The 25,126-nt window shown below is 43.9% G+C and overlaps 2 protein-coding genes across 6 annotated transcripts in view; one reads left to right on the forward strand and one right to left on the reverse strand.

Annotated features, from left to right (window-relative positions):
- DPY19L1 (dpy-19 like C-mannosyltransferase 1) overlaps positions 1-19,884 on the reverse strand; it is a 123,191-nt gene extending 103,307 nt beyond the window's left edge. The window contains exons 1-4 of the mRNA XM_073630473.1: positions 19,804-19,884; positions 14,113-14,378; positions 6,674-6,698; positions 3,458-3,545 (exon numbers count right to left, since the gene is read on the reverse strand). Of these exons, the coding sequence (XP_073486574.1) occupies positions 3,458-3,545; positions 6,674-6,698; positions 14,113-14,350 (351 nt within the window). The 5' untranslated portion in view covers positions 14,351-14,378; positions 19,804-19,884. The remainder of the gene's footprint in view (positions 1-3,457; positions 3,546-6,673; positions 6,699-14,112; positions 14,379-19,803) is intronic.
- A 169-nt stretch (positions 19,885-20,053) lies between these two features.
- BBS9 (Bardet-Biedl syndrome 9) overlaps positions 20,054-25,126 on the forward strand; it is a 580,121-nt gene continuing 575,048 nt past the window's right edge. For 3 of the 5 annotated variants that reach the window (XM_073630474.1, XM_073630477.1, XM_073630478.1), the window contains exons 1-2: positions 20,162-20,394; positions 22,762-22,884. The gene's annotated coding sequence lies outside the window, so the exon portion shown is untranslated. Of the gene's footprint in view, positions 20,126-20,161; positions 20,475-22,761; positions 22,885-25,126 lie in introns of those variants that run through there. The other 2 variants (XM_073630475.1, XM_073630476.1) reach the window with 2 other exon arrangements.

The following is a 25,126-nucleotide window of genomic DNA, read 5'->3' on the forward strand; positions in this document are numbered from 1 at the left end:
ATAATAATAGGTATATGCTGGATCCATTTATCATTGCATATATTATCACCACAGCAAATGCAAATGCTTTATTCTAGTTTACATGAATATTCCTCCCTAAAACACCTACAGATATGTCTGTATCCTGACAATGCAAGCAGGGGAATCGCACTACATTCATCTAGATATGTGACAAAATAAATATTTCATAACACCAAGACAATTCATTTTCTTTATTTTTTTATTTCTTTTTTTAATACCTCTGCTACGTTTTGAATGTGTACAGGTTTGCAGCACACTCCCCGCTGTTTCTCCAGCTCAATTTTTTCTGTGCCTCAGTGGGCACAATTTGCTACTAACACTGGCAGACTCAGCGGAAAAATGTTACATTGTCTAATTAGATAGAAGAACCCTGCATGTCCACCTTCTCTCTTGGTAGCCAGATTTTCTTTAAAATATATGTTGTATTATGTAACAAACTAATCAGGCCAAGAAACTAGAACATAGCAGAAAGATTCTTTTTCCAAGAGAGCTTGATCTAACCAGTGTAAGTTTCAGCGGATCATCAGTGGATAGAAATGGTAACTGAAACTGTCATGATTTTAAAGTACTATGTAAACAAAGAAATAGAGGCGCCTCTAATGCCCTGTACACACGATAGGATTTTCCGACAATAAAATCTATGTTTTTTTTCCTCGACGGATGTTGGCTCAAACATGTCTTGCATACACATGGTCACACAAACGTCGTCGGAAATTCCGAATGTAAAGAACGCGGTGACGTACAACACGTACGAAGAGCCGAGAAAAATGAAGTTCAATAGCCAGTGGGGCTCTTCTGCTTGATTCTGAGCATGCGTGGAACTTGTGCGTCGGAATTGTGTACACACGATCGGAATTTACGAGAACGGATTTTGTTGTCGTAAAATTTGAGATCCAGATCTCAAATTTTGTGCGACGGAAATTCCGATGGAAAATGTCCGATGGAGCCTACACACAGTCGGAATTTCTGACAACAAGCTCCCATCGAACATTTTCCGTCTTAGAATCCGACCGTGTGTACGAGGCATTAGAGGACCAGAAAACTCACATTTAAAATCAATTGATTTATTCTGCTCACCTTGGCTTATGGCTAGGAAAACAAAAAAGTGCCTCATCCCAATAAGGTTCTAGAGAAATCACCTTCAAATGTGTAGAATCATTTCTTAGCATCTCGTCCTACAGGTAATTCTATAGAAAGTTCACCCAGCATATGATGAACATGATGTCTTCTGAAGGCCAGGCTTTCTTCAGACCCCTTTTGAAGAAGTCCTGTTTGCAAGATACGCATAAGGGGTGGAACCCCAATAAAGTCATTATGCTGATGCAAGTGTCTGAGCGATCCCCATAGAGAGAAGTGGCGACCACAAGTTCTGAGCGGTCTGGTATTTCTTCATCGCTGTATCTCTCATATTCTTTTGTGCAGTCTACTCATTGTTTAGGTGTTTATTGGTATTATTAGTGTTATTTAACGCGATTGGTGCCCTATTAGGAATGCAATGAACACTGTGGTCTCTTTTCATTTCTTTCTTACATGAGTGTCATGCTGCATGGAGTGGAAGAGTTAACCCTTTCCTACCATTGCAACAAAGAAAAAAATGGCGCTGGAGGACTACTTAAAACTGAAACGTCATTAGTGCAAAGTTCATAAAAGTCCACGTATGGGACATGTAAAATGGATGACAGGTAAATAGTAAAGCACAGCACCCATGGCAACACCCTTTAGAGTGAAGTAGACTCTGCAGAAACTAAGAAAAAACTAAAGTGGCACGCCTTTCATTTTCCCCTTTCCTACCATCGTGCCTTCCTTTCCTGGAGCTGAATGTGTGGAGTGAATCTCTTTATAACAAAGTGCAGTTACACCTCTTATAATTTTACGGGGTCTAACTAGAAGGTGGGCAGTGTGTGCATCTGTTTCGTGAGGAGGATTTGGGAGAGCATGGCTTTTCACTTGTATGCCAACAAGAGGATTTGCTGTCTCATATTATCACCGTTTTGAACTTCCTGAACTTTGGATTCTGTTTGATTGAACGTTTCAGCTCACATGGGATAAGAAAGCTGACATTAGGTTCACACATATGCGGTGTGGGAAACGCAGTGATCCCTGCACATTTCCCGCAATGCGATCGCACTGTGTTTGCGATCTGCTGTAGATGTCAATACAAAGTTAATGGCACCCCAAAAAGGATCACAAATGCGGTGCAGTTTGCCCACACCGGATCGCATGGTACAAAACGCCCATGTAATGCAGTCCCAAAACAGTTGCCTGCACTTTTGCGGTGCGATTTGAGCCCCGTCAAAATGAATGGGCTCAAATCGCAACGCACTTAAAGAGGTTGTAAACCTCAGAAAAAAGAATTCCAAAAAATAAAAACATAAAAGCCCTGCAAGATAAAAAGGCAAAATGAGCTAGTATGCATCGCATAGGCACAATTAAAGAGGAAGACTTTACTTCTCCTTTAATCACATGTGAATTGCACAGGAATGCAGTGCGGTTCCTGCGTGATTCACATGCGGGTTATATTGTGAACCGGGGCTGATGATTTGGACTCTTATTATTGGACACTTAATGTTCTAATTCTTACTTGTTAAGCTTGTTTATTATTTTGTGATTATGTTCTTGCATTGCATTTATTATTATTATTATTATTATTATTATACACAAGTGCTGGAGGTTTTTTTTTTTTTTTTTTTTTTTTATAGCACTGCACTAGTTTATATATTTATGCAAATAATTCAGGAATGTTTTTACATATACGTATTTAATATGTATTGTTTCCTGGTTGCCACTTCTGAAAGGAAAAGAAAAAAAAAAAAAAAAAACACACAGGAAAGAGCAAGCATGTACAAACGTGAACAGTCATACCAAAAATTTCTGAAATAGTAGCTCAAAATATACATTCACCGAACTATACTATAATGCTCCTTTAAGAGTCATAACCGTTTCCTATTTACAAAATTAAATATACAAAAATGGAGACTAGATATTTAACTCTGTAAGCTAGAGTCCATGTAAATGAAAAGACTCTGATCATGAACGACAAAAAGTCTGTTTTGTACTCCCAGCTACTTTTCAACTATACATATTAACAAACAAGAGAAAACAGGGCTAGTTTCGTATTTATTGAATTATAGGGAGTCTTCAAACTCCTCTCAACATCTCCTAAGCTCTTTACAAATCCTTTGTTGAATCAAGCCTTTAGCACAAACGTGAACAGTTACACCCCCCTGCTGCTTTAGCCACTGGCCCATAAATATAACCCTGACGGAGAAAAGTTTGCAAGAAAAAATAAAAAATAAAAAAATGGAGCCTTTTCAAATCTGATATGTACAGTTTTTGTTGTTTTTATTGGTTAAAAAGACATACGCTAAAGAAATTACATATGAAAAGACAATGGTCACATTAATACGTTTTGAATAAAGATCATAAAAAAACTAACCATTTCAGTGCGGAAACCCATTTCTCGTTCCAGCGTTGACAGGTGAGAAAAATGACGGTCATTCTCAAAAAGTGTAGATATGTAGCTCCTATGGATAAAAGGACATGTGTAAACAAATTTACCATAAGCGATTGTTACTGTGTTACTTTGTCACAAATATAAAACAAATGTGGTTAACTGCTGTTTGACCTGGGACTTAAAGCATACCTAAACCCAAGAAAAATACAAAAAAATAATGAAATATATATTGCAGCTTACCCATCTATAGGGAAGCATGTATTATGTATTGTAAATGTAAATGTAAATGTATTACTTTTTCCTTCAGGACCCTGAAAAAGCATCATACCCACGATCAATAGATCACGGGTACAATGTAGGCTCCTGCAGACATGACCTCCGTTTCAAAGTCAGGGGACATCTCAGTGGACTACAAAAGCACTCATCAGCCCCCCCCCCCCCCCTCCCCTTGCTGCTCACTGAAACTACAAGTCCATCTGCAGCAGTGAAAGATGGTACTTGTAGTTTATTCATTCCCAAGAATCTGTGAGTGAATAATGCAGCTGTGTGGGTGGAGCCTCGCACAGCCATGCAGTTTTCAAAAAGTAACTACCGATGCAGGAAAACAACCCCCACCCACTGTCACGGTGGGGGGGGGGGGGAAATCAGGGGGAGAGGTGCAGGAGCTGGAACATGTTCCACCCTAAAATACAGGTAGAACATGTAACATGTTTCAAAGGTGAACTTAGCCTTTAATCAGGGTAGTCCGGTGGCCAAAAGTTTAATGATATTAGTGATAAAGCTATAAAAAGGTAAAAAACAAAAACAAATCTAGGCATTTGATTCAGATTCAAACTTTTTTTATTTTTCAAAACTAAAAGCGTGCATCTAACATCCATAAAAAAAAATGAAAATATCTTAGAAGGTTAAGAGTTCTAAAGGCAGAAGGTTTTTTTTATCATAATGCCCCCCCCCCCACCCCCAAATACCTACCTGAGCTCCTTCTCTCCCCAGCGATGTCCACGATTCCCTCAGCCATCCAGTACAATCCTCCTGATTGGCGGAGACAGAGTAGCAGCCCTACTGGCTCCCATGGCTGTCAATCAGGAGAGGGAGGGGGCAGGGCCAGGTCGGAGCTCCGTGTCTCAATGGATACACGGATCTCTGACTCAGCTTGGTTGACCCCTGTTGCAAGCTGCTGGCTGAGGGGCACTCAAAAAGGAGGGGGGGACTAGGAGCAGCAAAGAGGGACCCGAGAAGAGGAGGATCTGGGCCACTCTGTGCAAAACCAACTGTGGTAAGTATAACATTTTTTTTTAAAACAAACAACGAGCCTTTACAATCACTTTAAAGCAGAGCTTCACCCAAAAGAGGAAGTTCCCCTTTATGTCCTCTTCCTCTCCCTTCCTCTACTACATTTAGCTGGTAATTTTCGGTTTTTGGCCAAGTGCACCCTGCATTTTCAGTACCAAAATTTCCAATTAGTGCACCTCTACTTTTAATTTTTTTTCTTCCCCGGAGTGGAGAACCTCTGTTTAATATAATCACATAATCAGTCCCAGTGGTTTAATAGGAAAAAAAAAAAAAAGCTGCAGCACTGGCATACCTTTGTGTTTGCAAGCTGTCTAAAATGACGCTATATTGTCTAAAGAGAATTGGGACACCTGCCTTTACATGCATCATTCATTCACTCTGTGAATGAATGACATGGCTTTAAGGGTGGAGCCCTGAACAGCCGTGCCATTTTAAAATTGTGACAGCGTGTGCAGGTTGAGGATTCCCTGCCTGCTGTAACAATGGAGGATTGGGATGCACAGTAATGTAGTGGATAGCACTTTTGCCTAGCAGTTAGAAGGGTCACTGGTTCAAATCCCAAACACGACACTACCTGCCTGGAGTTTGCATGTTCTCCCTGTGCCTGTGTGGGTTTCCTCCGGGTACTCCGGTTTCCTCCCACACTCCAAAGACATGCTGGTAGGTTAATTGGATCCTGTCTAAAATTGTCCCTAGTATGTATGAATGTGAGTTAGGGACCTTAGATTGTAAGCTCCTTGAGAGTAGGGACTGATGTGAATGTACAATGTATATGTAAAGCGCTGTGTAAATTGATGGCGCTATATAAGAACCTGAAATAAATAAATAAATTGGGAAGGGGTGCAGGGCTGCCATTTACTAAGCTTAATACACACACATACATACACTAAGCTTTTATAAATTAAGCCCTTTTAAATTCTGTATGGAAAATAGTTTAAAAGAAGGCATAATACAGCCAATCGCACCACATTCCAGAAGTCACCTAGTGCAGCCTAGAAAACAAAATGGTAACATTACTGCTTGCAGCTTGTAACAACATTGTTTCTTTTTGCTCAGTTTTTCTGAACGTACTGCCTATAATTTGTTTTGTACATGGGAAGCCAAGACAATAATTGCCATTGAAACTGATGTATGCAAGTAATCAAGATAATCAGACTGCTTAATTGGAGGGCTTAACACATCTACTGAATGCAGTCTACATGGCTGGCACTGAATATAGAGAAGATCGAAGACTAGCGAATGCAGGTGGTACAAAAGATCGTGCTCCATACAGTTCTGTTATTTTCTTTAGGTGGGTGTAGACAATGGACAGTACATTTGAAACTAACAGGGATTTTTAACTCTTAGATGTAAATTACTGAGCTCTTGGAGAAATTAAAGAAAACTTGTCATGAGAGAAATACGAGAGGGTCAGCACTGGCAGCCTCCATATTTCTCCCATGATAGGAACACATACACCAATCATGTGTAAGGAGGCAAGTAAACAGTGTTTTGGGATCCCCATACATTGAAACTTGGGCATATGTAGCATTTTGAACAAGAACAAATTGGTTATGGGTGGTCATTAGTCAGATCACTCAACCATTTACCCCTCTAGGATGAGGGCCTCCTATCAAAATTTCCATTTTCTGGTCCCACCACCGCTTCTGCATTCCACCACAATCTTCATATTGGAAGATAAATTTAAAAAAAATATTCATCAGAGAGTCATAGCTACCTCATAGGGGTCAATGCAAGTGGGAAGAATCTGAGACCTTGTTATAGCAATCCAAAGAGATATAAAAAGATAGAGAGTAATTCAAACTGACAGAACCTACCCAGAACTGAAATAACAGTTGAGACCAACCCTTACAACAAAGAAAAAAAGATAAACTGTACCCCAATAAAATAAGAAAAAAATCTTACCAGTGCAAAAGACCAAATAAAGCAGCTGAAAAGGAAGCATACCAAAATTGAGAACCAATTAATTATTATACAGGATTTATGTAGCGCCAACGGTTTGTGCAGCACTTTACAAAATTAAGGCAGACAGTACATTTACAATACAATTCAATACAAGAGGAATGAGAGGGCCCTGCTTGTTAGGAGGAAGAGTCAAGTGATACAAAATTACTGTGCGGGATGAGATGATGGAGAAAATAAAAGTTCAATCTTTAGGTAAAAGGCAGGAGAAGGGTTTTCAGGAATCACCCAAATATGGACAGAGTAGGAGATAGTCAGAAAGATTGGTTGTAAGGAGTTCCAGAGGATGGGGGGAGGCTCTGGAGAAGTCCTAAAGGACAGTATGGGAGGTGACATGGGAGCTAGACAGCAGGAGGTCAGAACATTTATAAGCTGGCATGACAAAATTTTCCGAAGTTAACTTTGATAGGTTAAATATTATTCAACACATTTAGAAATGTCCCCTATAAAAATTCCTATGCTCATGATTCGGTGTTCAAAAACATACGCCTTTTGAAAATCACCCTCAGTCGGTCTAGGTTGACAGTAGCCAAAGCTCTGAAAAGCGCTTCACAGTGAAAGGCATTCTCAAGGCGATCCTGCTGCCTCTTGAATATCTGCTTTTCTTTCTGCTGAATGGCAGATTATAATTGGGCTAATGTACCAAAATTGCAAGCGAAGCATTTGGCTATCAGTTGGGGTTCGACCCTAGTTACTTTAATGGCCACGGCTGACAAGTGCTGCCACCTGTCAACTAGGCATGTTGTGTTAAATTTAACCTTATTTCCTATGGGTCCCGTTCACATCTATGCATTTTTTGGAAAGGTGCAAGGATATTTTTTTTTTTTTTTTTTTTGCAGCACAGTGCATTTTTGGCTCCATAGACTTTAATGGAATTGCATTAAAAATACATGTAGATGTGTTTTTTGGTGCAGTTTGCTGCATGACAACAGACACCTCCTCTTAGCAAAACTTCCCAAAAAATGCATCAAAAATGCACATGAAAAAAAATGCAAAACATGCTGGAAAACCAATCAACCACATATGCATAGATGTGCACCTAGCCTTAGGTGGGAGGCCCTTCTTGACACTTGAAAAGTGCAAGAAATAAGCTACAAACCTGATACATGTTATAGTCCACAAGCAATTATGTATCTGCCAATTAGATCAACCACAAGAAAAGTAACATATAAACAAAAATAATAAAGTTTTGACTTCATATACAATGTAATTAATGTTAAACTGTCTCTCAAAATCCTAATAGTGTTATATGTGAGGAAATAAGCCAACATATAAAGGCCCTTTCACCTGAACTTCTTTCGGAAACGTATCATTACAGTGCATTACTTCAGTGCAGTGGCCTCCAAACTGTGGCCCTTTGCTAGCCTTAATCTGGCCCTTGGGGCACTATTCTTCCCACTGATTTGAGGCACTATTCCTAACACTGACACCAGCAGTGGGGCATAACTCCCCCAACTGACACCAATGACGGGACACTATTCCTCCCACTGACAGCAGCGACGGGACACTATTCCTCCCACTGACAGCAGCGACGGGACACTATTCCTCCCACTGACAGCAGCGACGGGACACTATTCCTCCCACTGACAGCAGCGACGGGACACTATTCCTCCCACTGACAGCAGCGACGGGACACTATTCCTCCCACTGACAGCAGCGACGGGACACTATTCCTCCCACTGACAGCAGCGACGGGACACTATTCCTCCCACTGACAGCAGCGACGGGACACTATTCCTCCCACTGACAGCAGCGACGGGACACTATTCCTCCCACTGACAGCAGCGACGGGACACTATTCCTCCCACTGACAGCAGCGACGGGACACTATTCCTCCCACTGACAGCAGCGACGGGACACTATTCCTCCCACTGACAGCAGCGACGGGACACTATTCCTCCCACTGACAGCAGCGACGGGACACTATTCCTCCCACTGACAGCAGCGACGGGACACTATTCCTCCCACTGACAGCAGCGACGGGACACTATTCCTCCCACTGACAGCAGCGACGGGACACTATTCCTCCCACTGACAGCAGCGACGGGACACTATTCCTCCCACTGACAGCAGCGACGGGACACTATTCCTCCCACTGACAGCAGCGACGGGACACTATTCCTCCCACTGACAGCAGCGACGGGACACTATTCCTCCCACTGACAGCAGCGAAGGGAAACTATTCCTCCCACTGACAGCAGCGACGGGACACTATTCCTCCCACTGAGAGCAGCGACGGGACACTATTCCTCCCACTGACAGCAGCGACGGGACACTATTCCTCCCACTGACAGCAGCGACGGGACACTATTCCTCCCACTGACAGCAGCGACGGGACACTATTCCTCCCACTGACAGCAGCGACGGGACACTATTCCTCCCACTGACAGCAGCGACGGGACACTATTCCTCCCACTGACAGCAGCGACGGGACACTATTCCTCCCACTGACAGCAGCGACGGGACACTATTCCTCCCACTGACAGCAGCGACGGGACACTATTCCTCCCACTGACAGCAGCGACGGGACACTATTCCTCCCACTGACAGCAGCGACGGGACACTATTCCTCCCACTGACAGCAGCGACGGGACACTATTCCTCCCACTGACAGCAGCGACGGGACACTATTCCTCCCACTGACAGCAGCGACGGGACACTATTCCTCCCACTGACAGCAGACGGGACACTACTCCTCCCACTGACAGCAGCGACGGGACACTACTCCTCCGGGACACTACTCCTCCCACTGACAGCAGCGACGGGACACTACTCCTCCCACTGACAGCAGCGACGGGACACTACTCCTCCGGGACACTACTCCTCCCACTGACAGCAGCGACGGGACACTACTCCTCCCACTGACAGCAGCAACGGGACACTACTCCTCCGGGACACTACTCCTCCCACTGACAGCAGACGGGACACTACTCCTCCCACTGACAGCAGCGACGGGACACTACTCCTCCCACTGACAGCAGCGACGGGACACTATTCCTCCCACTGACAGCAGCGACGGGACACTATTCCTCCCACTGACAGCAGCGACGGGACACTATTCCTCCCACTGACAGCAGCGACGGGACACTATTCCTCCCACTGACAGCAGCGACGGGACACTATTCCTCCCACTGACAGCAGCGACGGGACACTATTCCTCCCACTGACAGCAGCGACGGGACACTATTCCTCCCACTGATAGCAGCAACGGGACACTATTCCTCCCACTGACAGCAGACGGGACACTACTCCTCCCACTGACAGCAGCGACGGGACACTACTCCTCCGGGACACTACTCCTCCCACTGACAGCAGCGACGGGACACTACTCCTCCCACTGACAGCAGCGACGGGACACTACTCCTCCGGGACACTACTCCTCCCACTGACAGCAGCGACGGGACACTACTCCTCCCACTGACAGCAGCAACGGGACACTACTCCTCCGGGACACTACTCCTCCCACTGACAGCAGACGGGACACTACTCCTCCCACTGACAGCAGCGACGGGGCACTACTCCTCCCACTGACGCCAGCGATGGGGCACTATTCCTCCCACTGACGCCAGCGATGGGGCACTATTCTCATACAGACCACAGGTACTATGCAACTGAACACCACTTGAGGCATTGTTTTCTCCTACTGATGCCATATGTGGGGCATTTTCTACCCCCATTGCCAACAATCCGGCCCCCTTAAATTCTGAAGCAGGGTAAACTGGCCCTTTAGAGACCCCTGCTTTAGTGTGCTGGGATGCCATTCAAAAAGAAAAGGCACACCAATGTGTGCATAGTGCGTTACTGCAGCGTAAAGGTGTGAAGCCAGCCTTAGAAAGATCAAAAAATGAACAACTATTTAATTTAAACAGCTGTCTATGAGCATTTCATCTTACTTTTCTGGTCAGTGCACTGTGGTGAAATCTTTGCAATCTGATAAGTATTTTTCTGAAAACATTAGACAAAGCAATCATCAAACATGAGAACATGAGCACACATACATAGCAAAGCATGACATGAGCCAAAGTACACTACAAAGTAAATACATTGCTAAATGGGAAGCTAAAAAGCAGCAGCTAAAAGACCTTAATAGAAATGGGTTGGTGGCTGAATGGGCCTCGTGTACACTGGAAGTTTTGCCAAGTCTCTTGGACGCCATTCCTCCTGGTGGGAAAAATGCTTGTAAAACGCATGTACCGCGTTTAAGCACGTCAAGAGCTTTTACATGAATTAATTCTGGCCATTGAAATAAATTAATGTTCAACTAAATGCGCCTAGCGTTAATGTGTGTTTTCACACATCAAGCGTTCTTCTGCCAAAACACTGCTACTCCTGTAACGGGCTGGCAGCGTTTTCTTTTTTTTTCTGCCTCTAAATGCCTATGTGTGCCTGGACACATAGGCCAATATCTAGGTAGTTTGGAGGCAGAACCCCCCCCCCCCAAAAAAAAAACCGCCAAACGCCCCTAACAACCATGTTAAAACGTCAAGTGTGCATGGGACTTAAAGTGGAAGTAAACTTCCATCACCAACTTTTACCTATAGGTAAGCCTATAATAAGGCTTACCCATCTATAGGTAGTGTAAATATCTCCTAAATTGGCACCGTTTAGGAGATATTTACTGTAGATGCAGCCAGTGACATCACTGGCGCATGCGCTCTGAAGGAACAGCCACCCATGCCGTTCCTTCAGAGTCCTGTACTGTGAGCAGCGGCTCCTGTGCGCATGCACGGGAGTGACGTCATGGTGGATTCGGCCTGTCACAGAGCTGGAGTCCATGAATCCGGAAGCAAGACGGGTGAAGATGGGAGTGTCTGCAGCTCTGGCACGTCGGTGCTGGAAGAGCTTTGTTTTAAAGGTAAGTTTAACATAATGTGTTAGTATACGATGAATCCAAGCACATTATGCTTTTACCTTACAGGGTAAGAAAAAAAAAAGAAATAGAAAAAAAAAAAAAAAAAAGAAAAAAAGGACGTCCAGCGGTTTACAACCGCTTTAACTAAGGCCTTGTTCACACAGGAGGCTTTTTTTTTTTTTTGACAGCCCTGAAAAGTGATCCACAGTTGGATTGTTTATGAAAGTTTAATGACAGGTGACTCAGAGGGGGTGTGTAAGCCAAGGCGAAGAAACAGCAGTGTGCGGGCCAGAGTTTTCACTGTATCTTTGGGGAGGAAGACAGAGCACCCACAGCCAGTTGCCACTTAATCAACTGGAGAGATTTAATTGCACCTGTTTGACGCTGCTGGAGCAGACAGAGCGGGTACAAGATGGTGCAGACAGAGCGGGTACAAGATGGTGCAGACAGAGCGGGTACAAGATGGTGCAGACAGAGCGGGTACAAGATGGTGCAGACAGCGCGGATGGAGGCTGAAGAGGACAGAGTTGGTGAGATTGAGCAGACAACAACAACAATAATAATATGTGACAAGTTATTTTTTAGTGCACATTGTTCTAGAGTCACTGTAAACACACAGGACTTTCTGACAGACATGTTTACAGGAGAGGGGATGGTAGCGAAAGCGCTCTGCTTGAGCTCCACAAAGGGAACACCCACAAACAGGGCTTCATGCAGGGTCTGCCTGATGAAGGAGGTGGGGCCTTGGAAAACACATCACAGTCCTCCCGCTCTCCCGTCTGTACGTCGGGTCTCCTGCTAGCCCTGTCAGAGGTGGGTGTGAGAGCTGGAGACACTGCCAGTGTAACACTCCTGATTGGTGGACCTGAGCTTGCTTTCTACAGCGGTCTTCTCTTCCATTGTGACGCCTGAATGGCACCCCACATCACCCCTGTATGCAGCTTGCAAGATACCATTATGTAAGTGTATTTGAAATAAAGTGCTACTGATTTTATACTCATACTGACCTGGCGCCCTACCTGTTGTTTTTAACTTATCCTTCAAGGCTGTCAGCAGATCAACCTCTACAAACTTGGCAATGTCTAAAAATAGAGAGCAACTGAGCATGTGCAGAGCAGGGCGAGACAGTGTCTTACTGGATTTTAAACAGTATAGTGACTTATTTTTAATGTTTTATACCTGCAAAAAGGGGCCAGCCTGAAGAGATCTAGCGGGATTTAATTTTCTTACTAAAGTTCCACTTTAAGTATCCTGTGCACCAATGATTCAAGGTGCTCCCCAAGCAGAAAGAGTTTAGTGGCAACCAAAAACTGCCAGAATTTCAAAAGAAATATTTGTTTAGGCACAATATTGCGATGCTCACAATATATAAATATCTAAACAGGGATTCTAGCATAGGGAGAACAGTGTTCGGTCTCACGTTGCTCAAGAGGACATGTGGTCACTCAATGAAGTTGGACAAAAAGTGGTTTAACCTTAAACTGCATAAGTGGGTATTTACTGTTAGAAAGGTAAGGATGTGGAACTCCCTTCCGCAATTGGTGGTGTCAGCGGGAAGTGTTAACGATTTCAAAAAAACTTTTAGATAGGCATCTTAGCGTAACCAGTACACAGCGATATGGGAAGTGTTAGAGACATAAATGCATACACACACCCACATGGGTTAAACTTATGTTGTTATTCAACTTTCCAACTATGTATTATACTTGATAGGCACTTGAAAACTATCAAGTACAAACCAAAAATGAAATACAGCTGGCTAACCTCTACTACACCTGAGTATCATAAAGCTTAGTGACCATGCTACGTACAGTATGAGCTGGTATATTCACTAAACTCCAGCACACAGGAAAGTCTTTTATAGGGATCCCAAAGAATTTTTATATTGCTTTGGGACACACACACTACGTTTTACAATGCGAGTTTGTGGCCCGATTGGTGGCTTCATTCACGTCACTAAGCGCCGGTTCACATTAGAAGCGGCACGACTTGCAGGTCGCCTCACCGAGGCGACCTGCACACGACTGCCGCGGCGACTTGCAAGATGACTTCTGTATAGAAGTCTATGCAAGTCGCCCCCAAAGTAGTACAGGAACCTTTCTTCTAAGTCGGAGCGACGCGTACAGAACGGGAGGCGACTTGTCAGGCGGCTAGGTCGCCTGACAAGTCGCCCCCGTGTGAACCGGCTCTAAAAGTACTAGACGAAAGATCTCCCAGACAGAAATATGTTAGAAAGTATGAGGTTCTCTTTGATTCAGATCATTGTGTAGCTAATAGTAGTTAGTCGCATCGAACTGGACTTGTTCAAACTGAACTGAGGATGAGCGATGAAATGTCTTCACCATTACAGAAAAAGTCCAGTTGAATGTGACTATTACTAATGATGTTAGATGGTAAGTGAGAAAGAAGGCTATGGATCTAAAACAAAATGCACAGGGGAGAAAGTTGACCAGTTTTTACCCATCGGCATTTTGTTAAGCCTTGTATAGGATTGCCAGAAGTACAATATTAGACCACAGGGAAAGCTTACCAATCACCAGGTTGAGCCCAAACTTTGCATTGGCTGGGCTGAGGTAAGAGAAGAGGCGCTCCTTGGCTCCCTTATTATTCCTGTGATGGGAGGTCTCAGTTGGGTGGTGGCCCCTAGTTCTTCCCTTAGGAGAAGTGACCCCCCGATGACGATGTCTCACTTGACCATCTGCCACTCCACTCTGCTCACCAGACTTGTTTGGGGAATCTCTGAGCCGGGGCCTGCCCTCCACGGCCATGATGTGGACCACTTGCAAATCAAAACTCCTGAAAAAGAGATATACAACTCAACCATCCCAACTAGAAGCTCCATTCTTTTCTATACAATACCGCATGGCTCTCAATATCCACTTCAGATTCTACATCCTTCATGACCAGGCCATTTTTTGCTATTTAGCACTGGGCTATTTTAACTGGTAATTGCACGTCATACACACTGTACCTAAACAACATTTTTATCAATTTTTTTTTTCTTTTTTACACAAATAGCTTTCTTTTGTTGGTATTTGATCGCCACTACATTTTTATTTTCTGCGAAATAAACAAAACACACAAACATACAGTATTTCACAAAAGTGAGTACACCCCTCATATTTTTTGTAAATATTTTATCATATCTTTACATGTGACAACACTGTAGAAATGGTAAAGCTTGAATAGCAGTGTAAATTTGCTGTCCCCTCAAAATAACTCATCACACAGCCATTAATGTCTAAACTGCCGGCAACAAAAGTGAGTACACCCCTAAGTGAAAATTTCCACATTGGGCCCAATTAGCCATTTTCCCTCCCCGGTGTCATGTGACTCGTTAGGGTTACAAGGTCTCAGGTATGAATGGGGAGCAGGTGTGTTAAATTTGGTGTTATCGCTCTCACTCTCTCATACTGGTCACTGGAAGTTCAACATGGCACCTCATGGCAAGGAACTCTCTGAGAATCTGAAAAAAAGAGTTGTTGCTGTACATAAAGATGGCCTAGGCTACATGAAGATTGCCAAGACCCTGAAACTGAACTGCAGCATGGTGGCCAAGACCATACAATGGTTTAACAGGACAGGTTCCACTCAGAACAGGCCTCACCATGGTCGACCAAAGAAGCTGAGTGTACATGCTCAGCATCATATCCAAAGGTTGTCTTTGGGAAATAGACGTATGAGTGCTGCCAGCATTGCTGCAGAGGTTGAAGGGGTGGGGGATCAGCCTGTCAGTGCTCAGACCATATACTGCACACTGCATCAAATTGGTCTGCATTACTGCCATCTCAGAAGGAAGCCTCTTCTAAAGATGATGCACAAGAAAGCCTGCAAACAGTTTGCAGAAGACAAGCAGACTAAGGACATGGATTACTGGAAGCATGTCCTGTGGTCTAGTGAGACCAAGATAAACTTATTTGGTTCAGATGGTGTCAAGCATGTGTGGCAGCAACCAGGTAAGGAGTACAAAGACAAGTGTGTCTTGCCTACAGTCAAGCATGGTGGTGGGAGTGTGATGGTCTGGGGCTGTATGAGTGCTGCCGGCAATGGGGAGCTACAGTTCATTGAAGGAACCATGAATGCCAACATGTACTGTGACATACTGAAGTAGAGCATGATCCCCTCCAGTCAGAGACTGGGCCGCAGGGCAGTATTTCAACATGATAACGACCCCAAACACAGCGATTTGGACATTAATGGCTGTGTGTTGAGTTATTTTGAGGGGACAGCAAATGTACACTGTTATACAAGCTGTACACTCAATACTTTACATTGTAGCAAAGTGTCATTTCTTCAGTGTTGTCACATGAAAAGATATAATAAAATATTTACAAAAATGTGAGGGGTGTACTCACTTTTGTGAAAGATATATTTTATATAATCTATATAGATATACACACACAGTTGTGCTCATAAGTTTACATACCCTGGCAGAATTTAGGATTTCTTGGCCATTTTTCAGAGAGTATGAATGATAACACAAAAACTTTTCTTTCACTCATGGTTAGTATTTGGCTGAAGCCAATTACCATCAGCCAACTGTGTTTACTCTTTTTAAATCATAATGACAACAGAAACTACCCAAATCACCCTGATCAAAAGTTTACATTTTGAATGGCTATTAAAAGGTAACCATCCTCACCTGTGATCTGTTTGCTTGTAATTAGTGTGTGTTTAAAAGGTCAATGAGTTTCTGGACTCCTGACTGACCCTTGCATCTTTCATCCAGTGCTGCACTGATGTTTCTGGATTCTGATTCACGGGGAAAGCAAAAGAATTGTCAAAGGATCTGCGGGAAAAGGTAGTTGAACTGTATAAAACAGGAAAGGGATATAAAAAGATATCCAAGGAATTGAGAATGCCAATCAGAAGTGTTCAAACTCTAATCAAGAAGTGGAAAATGAGGGGGTTCTGTTGATACCAAACCACAGTCAGGTAGACCAACTAAAATTTCAGCCACAACTGCCAGGAAAATTGTTCAGGATGCAAAGAAAAACCCACAAATAACTTCAGATGAAATACATGACTCTCTGAAATCATGTGGTGTGGCTGCTTCAAGATGCACAATAAGGAGGCACTTGAAGAAAGATGGGCTGCATGGTCGAGTAGCCAGAAGAAAGCCATTACTACGCAAATGCCACAAAGTATCCCGCTTACAATACACCAAAGAGCACAAAGTAATTTGGAGTGATGAGACCATAAAGTTGGGCTTTTTGGCCACAACCATAAACGCTACATTTGGAGAGGAGTCAACAAGGACTATGATGAAAGGTACACCATTCCTACTGTGAGACACGGAGGTGGATTGCTGATGTTTTGAGGATGTGTGAGCTACAAAGGCACAGGAAATTTGGTCAAAATTGATGGCAAGATGAATGCAGTATGTTATCAAAAAATACTGGAGGAACATTTGCATTCATCAGCCAGGAAGCTGCGCATGGGACGTACTTGGACATTCCAACATGACAATGATCCAAAACACAAGGCCAAGTCGACCTGTCATTGGCTACAGCGGAATAAAGTGAAGGTTCTGGAGTGGCCATCTCAGTCTCCTGACCTCAATATCATTGAGCCCCTCTGGGGAGATCTCAAATGTGCAGTTCATGCAAGACAGCCCAAGAATTTACAGGAACTGGAGGAATGGGCAGCTTTACCATCTGAGAAGATAAAGAGCCTCATCCACAAATACCACAAAAGACTTCAAGCTGTCATTGACGTTAAAGGGGGCAATACACGGTATTAAGAACTGGGGTATGTAAACTTTTGATCAGGGTCATTTGGGTAGTTTTTGTGGTGATTATGATTTAAAAAGAGTAAACACAATTGATTGATAATAAATAGCTTCAGCCAAACACTAACCATGAGTGAAAGAAACGTTTTTGTATTATCATTCATATTCTCTGGAAAATGGCCAAGAAATCATAAATTCTGCCAGGGTATGTAAACTTATGAGCACAACTGTAATAATATAAATAAATATATATTTTTAATTTATTTTTACATTCTGCTATAAAACATCCAATAAAATATGGTATTCAGGAGGCGGCAGTATCACCATCTAAATACCTGCAAACTGCCACCTAACCATCTCTGAAAAGCAATACACAGTGAATCTCTTTATTTCGGGGTGAAAGAAGCCTAAGGACTTGTTTACAGTACATAGTGGATCACTTTTCAGAGGTGATCCTGCTTCCTTCTGAACCTCCTTTTTTATTCTAGCTGAAGATGTATTTAGTAATGAAATACAATGCCACAAGGGCCAGTCAAGCATTTGGCTCATGGTTGTGGCATAGCCCCATTGATGTCAACTAGCAAGTTTGACAAATGGTGCCGCCTGTCATACTCAACAAACTAAGTTAAAGTGGTTGTAAACTCTTACATATAACCAGTGAAGTGATTGGCCTCAGGTGATACACAGAGATGAATAAAACTCCCCTACATAAGTTGTACCTGTCTATCTGCAGTCTTCTCTTCATCCATTCAAAGTGCTGAATTTATGCAGCTTGTCTGGGATGTCAGAAAAAAGGGTAAAGAGCTGAAATTACACATTGCGGAGCTCAGCTCTGAGAGCTCTGAGAGCTGATTGGAGGGAAAGGACACCCCCCCTCCACACAGCACACAGGAACAGCTAAGGCTGTCAATCAGCTGGAGGTCCCTCCCATCATCTTTTTTTCTCTTGACTTCAGGAAAACCTATCACTAGTGACTGATAGCAGAGGAATGAAACAGCAGACAGACATGACACTTAGAACTCTTAATTGAGACAAGTACACACTATAGAGGGATATGCTTTGTTCATATTTCATGTCTGAAGTTTACAGCCACTTTAAATTTGATTTGTAAGAACACACTGAGTTAAATCCAAGGCTCTGCATGCCATCTCCTGGGCTTATCTCTATTAATTGCATTTGACAAGTTTACTGTTCTGTTGGAGTGGAATCTGAGTGGAGAGAAACACATAGAACAGCTATGCCCACCCCTCCTCCTCTGCTGCCCATTCACAGAAGCCTTTGTAATTTGCGACTGTGTTCCCATAATACCAAGGCTTCTGTAATTCGACCGGAGGATAGGAGGGGCTGGCATAGCAGCAGAAGCGACTGTCTTGTTCAAGATGCAGAGCTCAGAAGGAAAAGTGTCGCTCTCCCGGAACTACAGTGATAGCGGTCTTCCGGGAGTACTATAAAACTGTCAGATGTAAATAATAGAGATAAGCCCAGCAGATGGAACTTCTGATGTCCCTTCTGTATTGAATTGTACTGTAATTGTGCTGTCCCCCTTCTACATTGTAAAGAGCTGCGTAAACTGTTGGCGCTATATAAATTGTGTATAATAATAATAATAATAATAATAATTATTAATGTGAAATGTATGTTCCTTGCTAAAGAACATTATTTTATATTTTTATCACATTGTTTTGGGTAAAGTTCTGCTTTTAATCACGATATGCCTTCACTTTTTACAAAGGATGCAAACGAGCTGAATTCCTGGAAATCAGCTTTAAAGCTAAACTCTGGGACAAGCAAATATTGTCTAAGTACAAGTCATGTGTATTATTACATAAATCTTGGTGTGCTTTGTGCGTTTCTTCCAGATCTGTGCAGTAATCTGGTGTGAATCTTTGCCTCTGTAATAAAGACCGGTCACTGCTGTGCTCTGCCCTTGTGTAAGATGACTGGTCTTGTCTCCGCCCACTCCTCTAGTTTTCTATAGGCAGTTGGTAGTGGGTGGGACCTAGTGGCCCCTCCCACATCTCTGCTCAGGCCATATACAGTACAGGGATGGCGTCACTGCTACTTTAACAAGGTAATATCTGGGTTTGTAAAGGCAATCAGTGCACACAAAGTGGATTTAGATCCTTTGTGGCTATTTAGGAATACAATTAGATGAAAGTTTTTGTTGCTTGGAGTTCAGATTGAATCAAGTCCCTCAGATGAGATGTAAAGCAGTTTTCAATGAAAAGTAAATGAATGTATGAAAAGCAGTGATAAGCAAACCCCGGCACGGCAGTACACAGTAATAACGATCACATGGTACAGGACTAACAAGCCGCTATACACCGAGCGGAGAACAATTCCATCCCCCGCCTATGGACGGCGCTGTACCCGGCATCTCGCCTCACAAGGTCACATGACCCCCTCCCCTGAGCGCTATAAACCCCCCACCCCCCGCTCTCCTCATCATCCAAATCCCCACAGTATTATCATCACACAAATACACATTACCTCCTGCTCACTGTGCTGCCAGTCCACAGTAACACCCACTCCAGGAGGACTCTGCTACTACTAGAGCTCCCTTCCTCCTCCCCCTCCGGGCTACAACAAAATGGCCGCCGCTGTTCTTTGCGCCCATCATTTTTGGTCTAGTATTTGAATGATACTTCTCTCGTTTATAACATGTAGTAAACGTATTAATCACTGTGCTACAAGAAAATGGCTGCCGCACCTCAAAGCGTTTTCGCTTATCTGTAAATGTGCGCATGCGCGTAACTATGGCAACGGGAAGTCGCTGGGCAGCCGTGGAACGCACAGGGGAACTCGGTGTAAGGTGGGTGGAGCGCAGGCCGGCTGTACAGGGTATCTTATACATGACATTGGGGGAGAGCAGGCCTAGAAATGAAGTGGGGGCTGCTGTGTGTGTGTTCACATGAACTGGGGACAAGCAGCGGAGGGATGGAAAGGCTGTGAGTGGCTGAATGAGAAGAGGGGGCGGGGGTCTGTCAGCCTGACGTCATCAGCTCGTCTGTGAATGGACGGGAGGTGATGAGCCTGCGGGTGACAATAAACTGTCCTGTCCAGGCACACACAGGGGAGCAGGTAGGTGGCCGTGTACTTCGTGTATACCTGGCTGATCGTGTCTGTATGGAGGTGACAGCTGATCCTGCCTGTCATTAGAGGTAGATGTCCCTGAATGTCAGTCCTGTGTGTCTCCTCATTACACTTATACTAATCACTGAGCTTCTCTTGTGGTTCTATATATAAAGTATCTAGAAATGTATATCCAGGTGGGTGATGAGTGGATGGTACATCTCTATGGGAACTTTCCTGATCATTGGGATCTCTCTGTGTATGGAGGTGACACTGAACTCTGCCAGGTGACAGTTGGAATTGCTGGCCGTGATTCAAACTCAGGACAGTTACAGGATGTGGGAATTGTTTAGGTTACTTCATAACGGAACTTCCAGTTCAATTCAGTTAAACACATTCCAGAGGCATCAAAAGAAAAGGTGTGCAAAGGATTAGGGTCACTGGACTACTTCACCATACGCTTTAGATTTACCAAAACAATGTAATATGAGGACCTACCTAATCTATCCAATCAGGAAGGCTCTTGTACTACATAGTTATTGGTAGATCTAAAGCAGATTATACAATCAGCTTGTGCCCTAAGCTTTAGGCCCCATCCACACTTTTACATTATGGGACTGTGCCTGTTCCCGCATGCATTGCTGCAGCACAAGATGCCACACACTACTTGCTGTGATGTGATGCCATTCATTCTGAGTGTTACCTTATGCGTAGAGTTCAGGGGTGCCCTATGTACAGAGTGCAGTTTCAGGGGTGACCGATGCGTAGAGTTCAGGGGTGCCCTATGTACAGAGTGCAGTGCGTAGAGTTCAGGGGTGCCCTATGTACAGAGTGCAGTTTCAGGGGTGACCGATGCGTAGAGTTCAGGGGTGCCCTATGTACAGAGTGCAGTGCGTATAGTTCAGGGGTGCCCTATGCACAGAGTGCAGTGCGTAGAGTTCAGGGGTGTCCTATGTACAGAGTGCAGTTTCAGGGGTGGCCTATGCACAGCACGCAGAGTTCCAGGGTGCCCTATGTGCAAAGTTCAGGGGTGCCCTGTGTACAAAATGCAGTTTCAGGGGTGCCCTATGTGCAGAGTTCAGGGGTGCCCTGTGTACAAAATGCAGTTTCAGGGGTGCCCTATGTGCAGAGTTCAGGGGAGCCATATGTACAGAGTGCAGTTTCAGGGGTGACCGATGCGCAGAGTTCAGGGATGCACTTTGAGTGTAGGGTTCAGGGGTATACTATGTAAAGAGCGTAGAGTGCAGGAGTGTGCTATATACAGAGTGAAGAGTTCAGGGGTGTGCTACAGACAGAATGCAGAGTTTAGGGGTGTGCAGTGTGCAGGGTTTCACCACCTCCGGCTGAAATAAAGCCCTGGGTGCAAGGACCACATGAAATGGTCTGGTGGGCTGGATTCAGCCCACGGCTCTTGTGTTAGACACATGTGGGTTAGCACATCTGCTTGGCAGCACTAGGCTCATTGGTTCCAATCCCAACACTTCACTATGTGCCTGGAGTTCTCCCTGTGCCTGCGTGGGTTTTTTCCGGGTACTCCAGTTTCCTCCTACGATCCAAAGACATGCTGGTTGGTTAATTGGCTCCTGTCAAAATTGGCCCCAGTATGTGTATGTATGAATGTGAGTTATAGATTGTAAGCTCCTTTAGGGCAGGGACTTTGCTGAATGTACAATATGAATGTAAACTGCTGCATAAATTGTCGGCACTATGTGTTTGTTTTAATTCACTGCACCTCGGTAGTCGGTGTGAGCCTAACTTTAGGATCCATTCACACCAGGTGCTATGGGACTGCCCTCAGCAGCCTTGCCCAGCACAGTACCAAGACAAAATACCTTGTTTCCTATCAGGCTAGTTCACGCCGCTTGTGTTGTAATAGTATGCACTGAAGTAAGGTATTTTCTTTTTTTTGAGCATGGTGTGGTCAATAGATCATAAAAGAGAAGTATGGTTAAAGCTTGTTTGGCTATACTTTTCATGTGGGTCATAGGAGTGCACTTATTTTTGCACTCCTGTGACCCAGAATCAGCCGACAGCGGGCTAAAGTCTACTGTCAGCTGATGTCACAGCCCAGCTCCAGTCTCTGAAAGGATCCCAACAATGATGTCGGGATCCACCCAGATTCCTGACCAGCAGCTGGCTCAGTGTGTCCTCTATCCACTCCCAGCCTGCTGATTGGACAGTGATAGAGCAGTAGGAAACTGATGAGGTCATCTCTGTTTGGTCTCTCCTCCTATTAGCATGTTTTGTGTCAGAATATTTGCACGGACTTGTCACTTCATCTACATTTAATGAATCATTACATGTATAGCATATTTTTTTAATATCTTTGTTTATATTTATTTGTGCAATAATGTTGTTTTCTTGTCTTTTATTTAGAAAAACCCATATCTTGGATACATATTGAGAACACAATGACGTGTTTTGCATAATCCATTTTATCCTGCAGTAACCAAGTGCCACAGAAATACGACTTTTTCTGCTTCATTCTCATTAGCAGTGGTAAGTGCCTCTGAAACTGTTGATTATTCATGGTTTAGTTTCATTGTTCTCAGTATTTGAAATGCTTTTGCCTCAAAATGGTCCAGTTACATTTCTAATGCTTAATTCCTGACACTTATAAACACTCCCCAGATTAAAGTGGTTGTAAACCTCAGACATGGCATGAAATATGAACAAAGCATATTCCTCTATAGCAGTGTTTCTCAACTCCAGTCCTCAAGGCGCACCAACAGGTCATGTTTTCAGGATTTCCCTCAGATGAAATGGCTGTGGTAATTACTAAGGCAAAGAAACTGATCAAATCACCTGTGCAAAATAGTGGAAATCCTGAAAACATGACCTGTTGGTGCGCCTTGAGGACTGGAGTTGAGAAACACTGCTCTATAGCGTGTGCTTGTCTCAATCCAGAACAATGCTGATTTGCTGATTTGTTCCTCTGCTATCAGCATGAATCACTTCTGACAAGTTTTCCTGAAACCAAGAGAAAAAAAGGTGAAAGGGGAAGGAGCTCCAGTGCACAGCCTGTGATTGACAGCCTCTGCTCTGTTCTTGTGTGCTGTATGAAAGGGGTGTGTCCCTTCCCTCCAATCAGGTCTCAGAGCTCTCCTCAGTGAGCTCTGTAGAGTGCAACTTCAGCTCTTCGCCCCCTGTTTTCTGACAGCTGAGACAGGCTTTATAAATTTGGGTCTTTTAAATGGATGTAGACAAGAAAAGACTCCAGATAAACAGGTACAACTTATGAAGGAGGATTTGTTTTATCTCTGTGCGTCACCTGAGGCTAGTCACTTCACTGGGTATATGGAAGGGTTTACATCCACTTTAAAGTGAAAATAAAGCCCCACTGTGAAACATTGCAGGGTGCTAGAGCTTTTTTGGCACACTAGACATACAAATTTACTTTTGCTAAAAACCTTTGCTCCGCGATTCTAGCAACTTTTTTTTATGTACATTGCATTGCACAAGCAGTGTGCATCATTCTTGGCATGCAGAGAATAGATACAGTTCAAAAGAAGAAAAAGGTGCTACAACCTGATCAAACTGCTTTTAGGCTAAGACTCAAACATTATTGTGCCAGACAAGCAATCTCCATCTGCTTGTGTATAGACATCCAAATTACGACTTGTCGGCAACAAGGTGAGTATAAAACCTTCTTCTTTATTACTTCCGAATAGTAAAATATTCCATAGATGTCAGGAACCATGAAATCAGACCGAGACAGAAGTACAGTCAAATCACACTTGTTTAATAAAAGTAAAAAGAACAAACATAGTCAAAACATAGCCAAAGTTCAGTAACCGGAAAGTATAGTCAGTCAAGCCAGAAGCCAGGGATCAATGTAGTGGAACAGCAAGCAGGATCTGGAGCCAGAAGGGATGTCAGCAAAGCAAGTCTTTAAACAGGAACGTAGGAGATGGTCTCTGTGATGTTGACCAAGGCGAAGGCACAGATCCACTGGGCTGAACGGCTTAAGTAGGCAGGACTGACGAGCAGGATATCATCAACAACTGATTAATTGTGGAGAGATAGGAGCAGGTAATTAGCCGACAACTGAGCGGCCAGCTCTGAGAAGGAAAGGCTGAGGCCAGCCCTGACAATAGAGCAACCAAATCTAATGCGTTTCAGTCAAAAGATGACCTTGCTCGTAGCTCATGACGCCATTTTGTTCACTGAAACGCGTTAACGTTAGTTGCTCTATGTCATATTTTAGTTCTTGGAAATAATAAAGAAAAAGCTTTTATACTTACCTTGTTGTCAACACGTCACCATTTGGATGCAGAGAATAGAGCCAGGTGTCCGGGTAATGCGATGCTTGTGCAAATATGCAGGAATTGCATTGTCAGCGGTTGTCTGGTGGCTAAAGAGGATTGTCGCAGGACTAGGAAAGAATTGCAAGGGAGATGGTCGTTTTGGAGAGAGCAACAACTGAAGGTTGGACCTGTCAGTGTTGGAGGAGCGCACTGTGAGGTTAGGGTGGCACAAAGCAGACCTTCACTGTCCCCACCCACTTCCTGTCGGCTCACCCGTACTCCTTACTTCCTGTCTCAGAATTGGGCTTTTTTACATATTTTTGGGAACCCTCCATGCATTTTCTGGATTTTGCCTAGGCAAGAATGATGTATGCAGTAGCCTTCTTGTGTACCCATGCCATGCATCCCAGGATGCCTCAGGGCGCTATACTGCACACGTGCCACTGCTCCTCATGGGGGGGGGGCTGTCTCTTCCTGGTTCTTGCACCTGGCCT

This window comes from Aquarana catesbeiana, linkage group LG05 (assembly GCF_042186555.1).
Source record: "Aquarana catesbeiana isolate 2022-GZ linkage group LG05, ASM4218655v1, whole genome shotgun sequence".
Taxonomy (NCBI): Eukaryota; Metazoa; Chordata; class Amphibia; order Anura; family Ranidae; genus Aquarana; species Aquarana catesbeiana.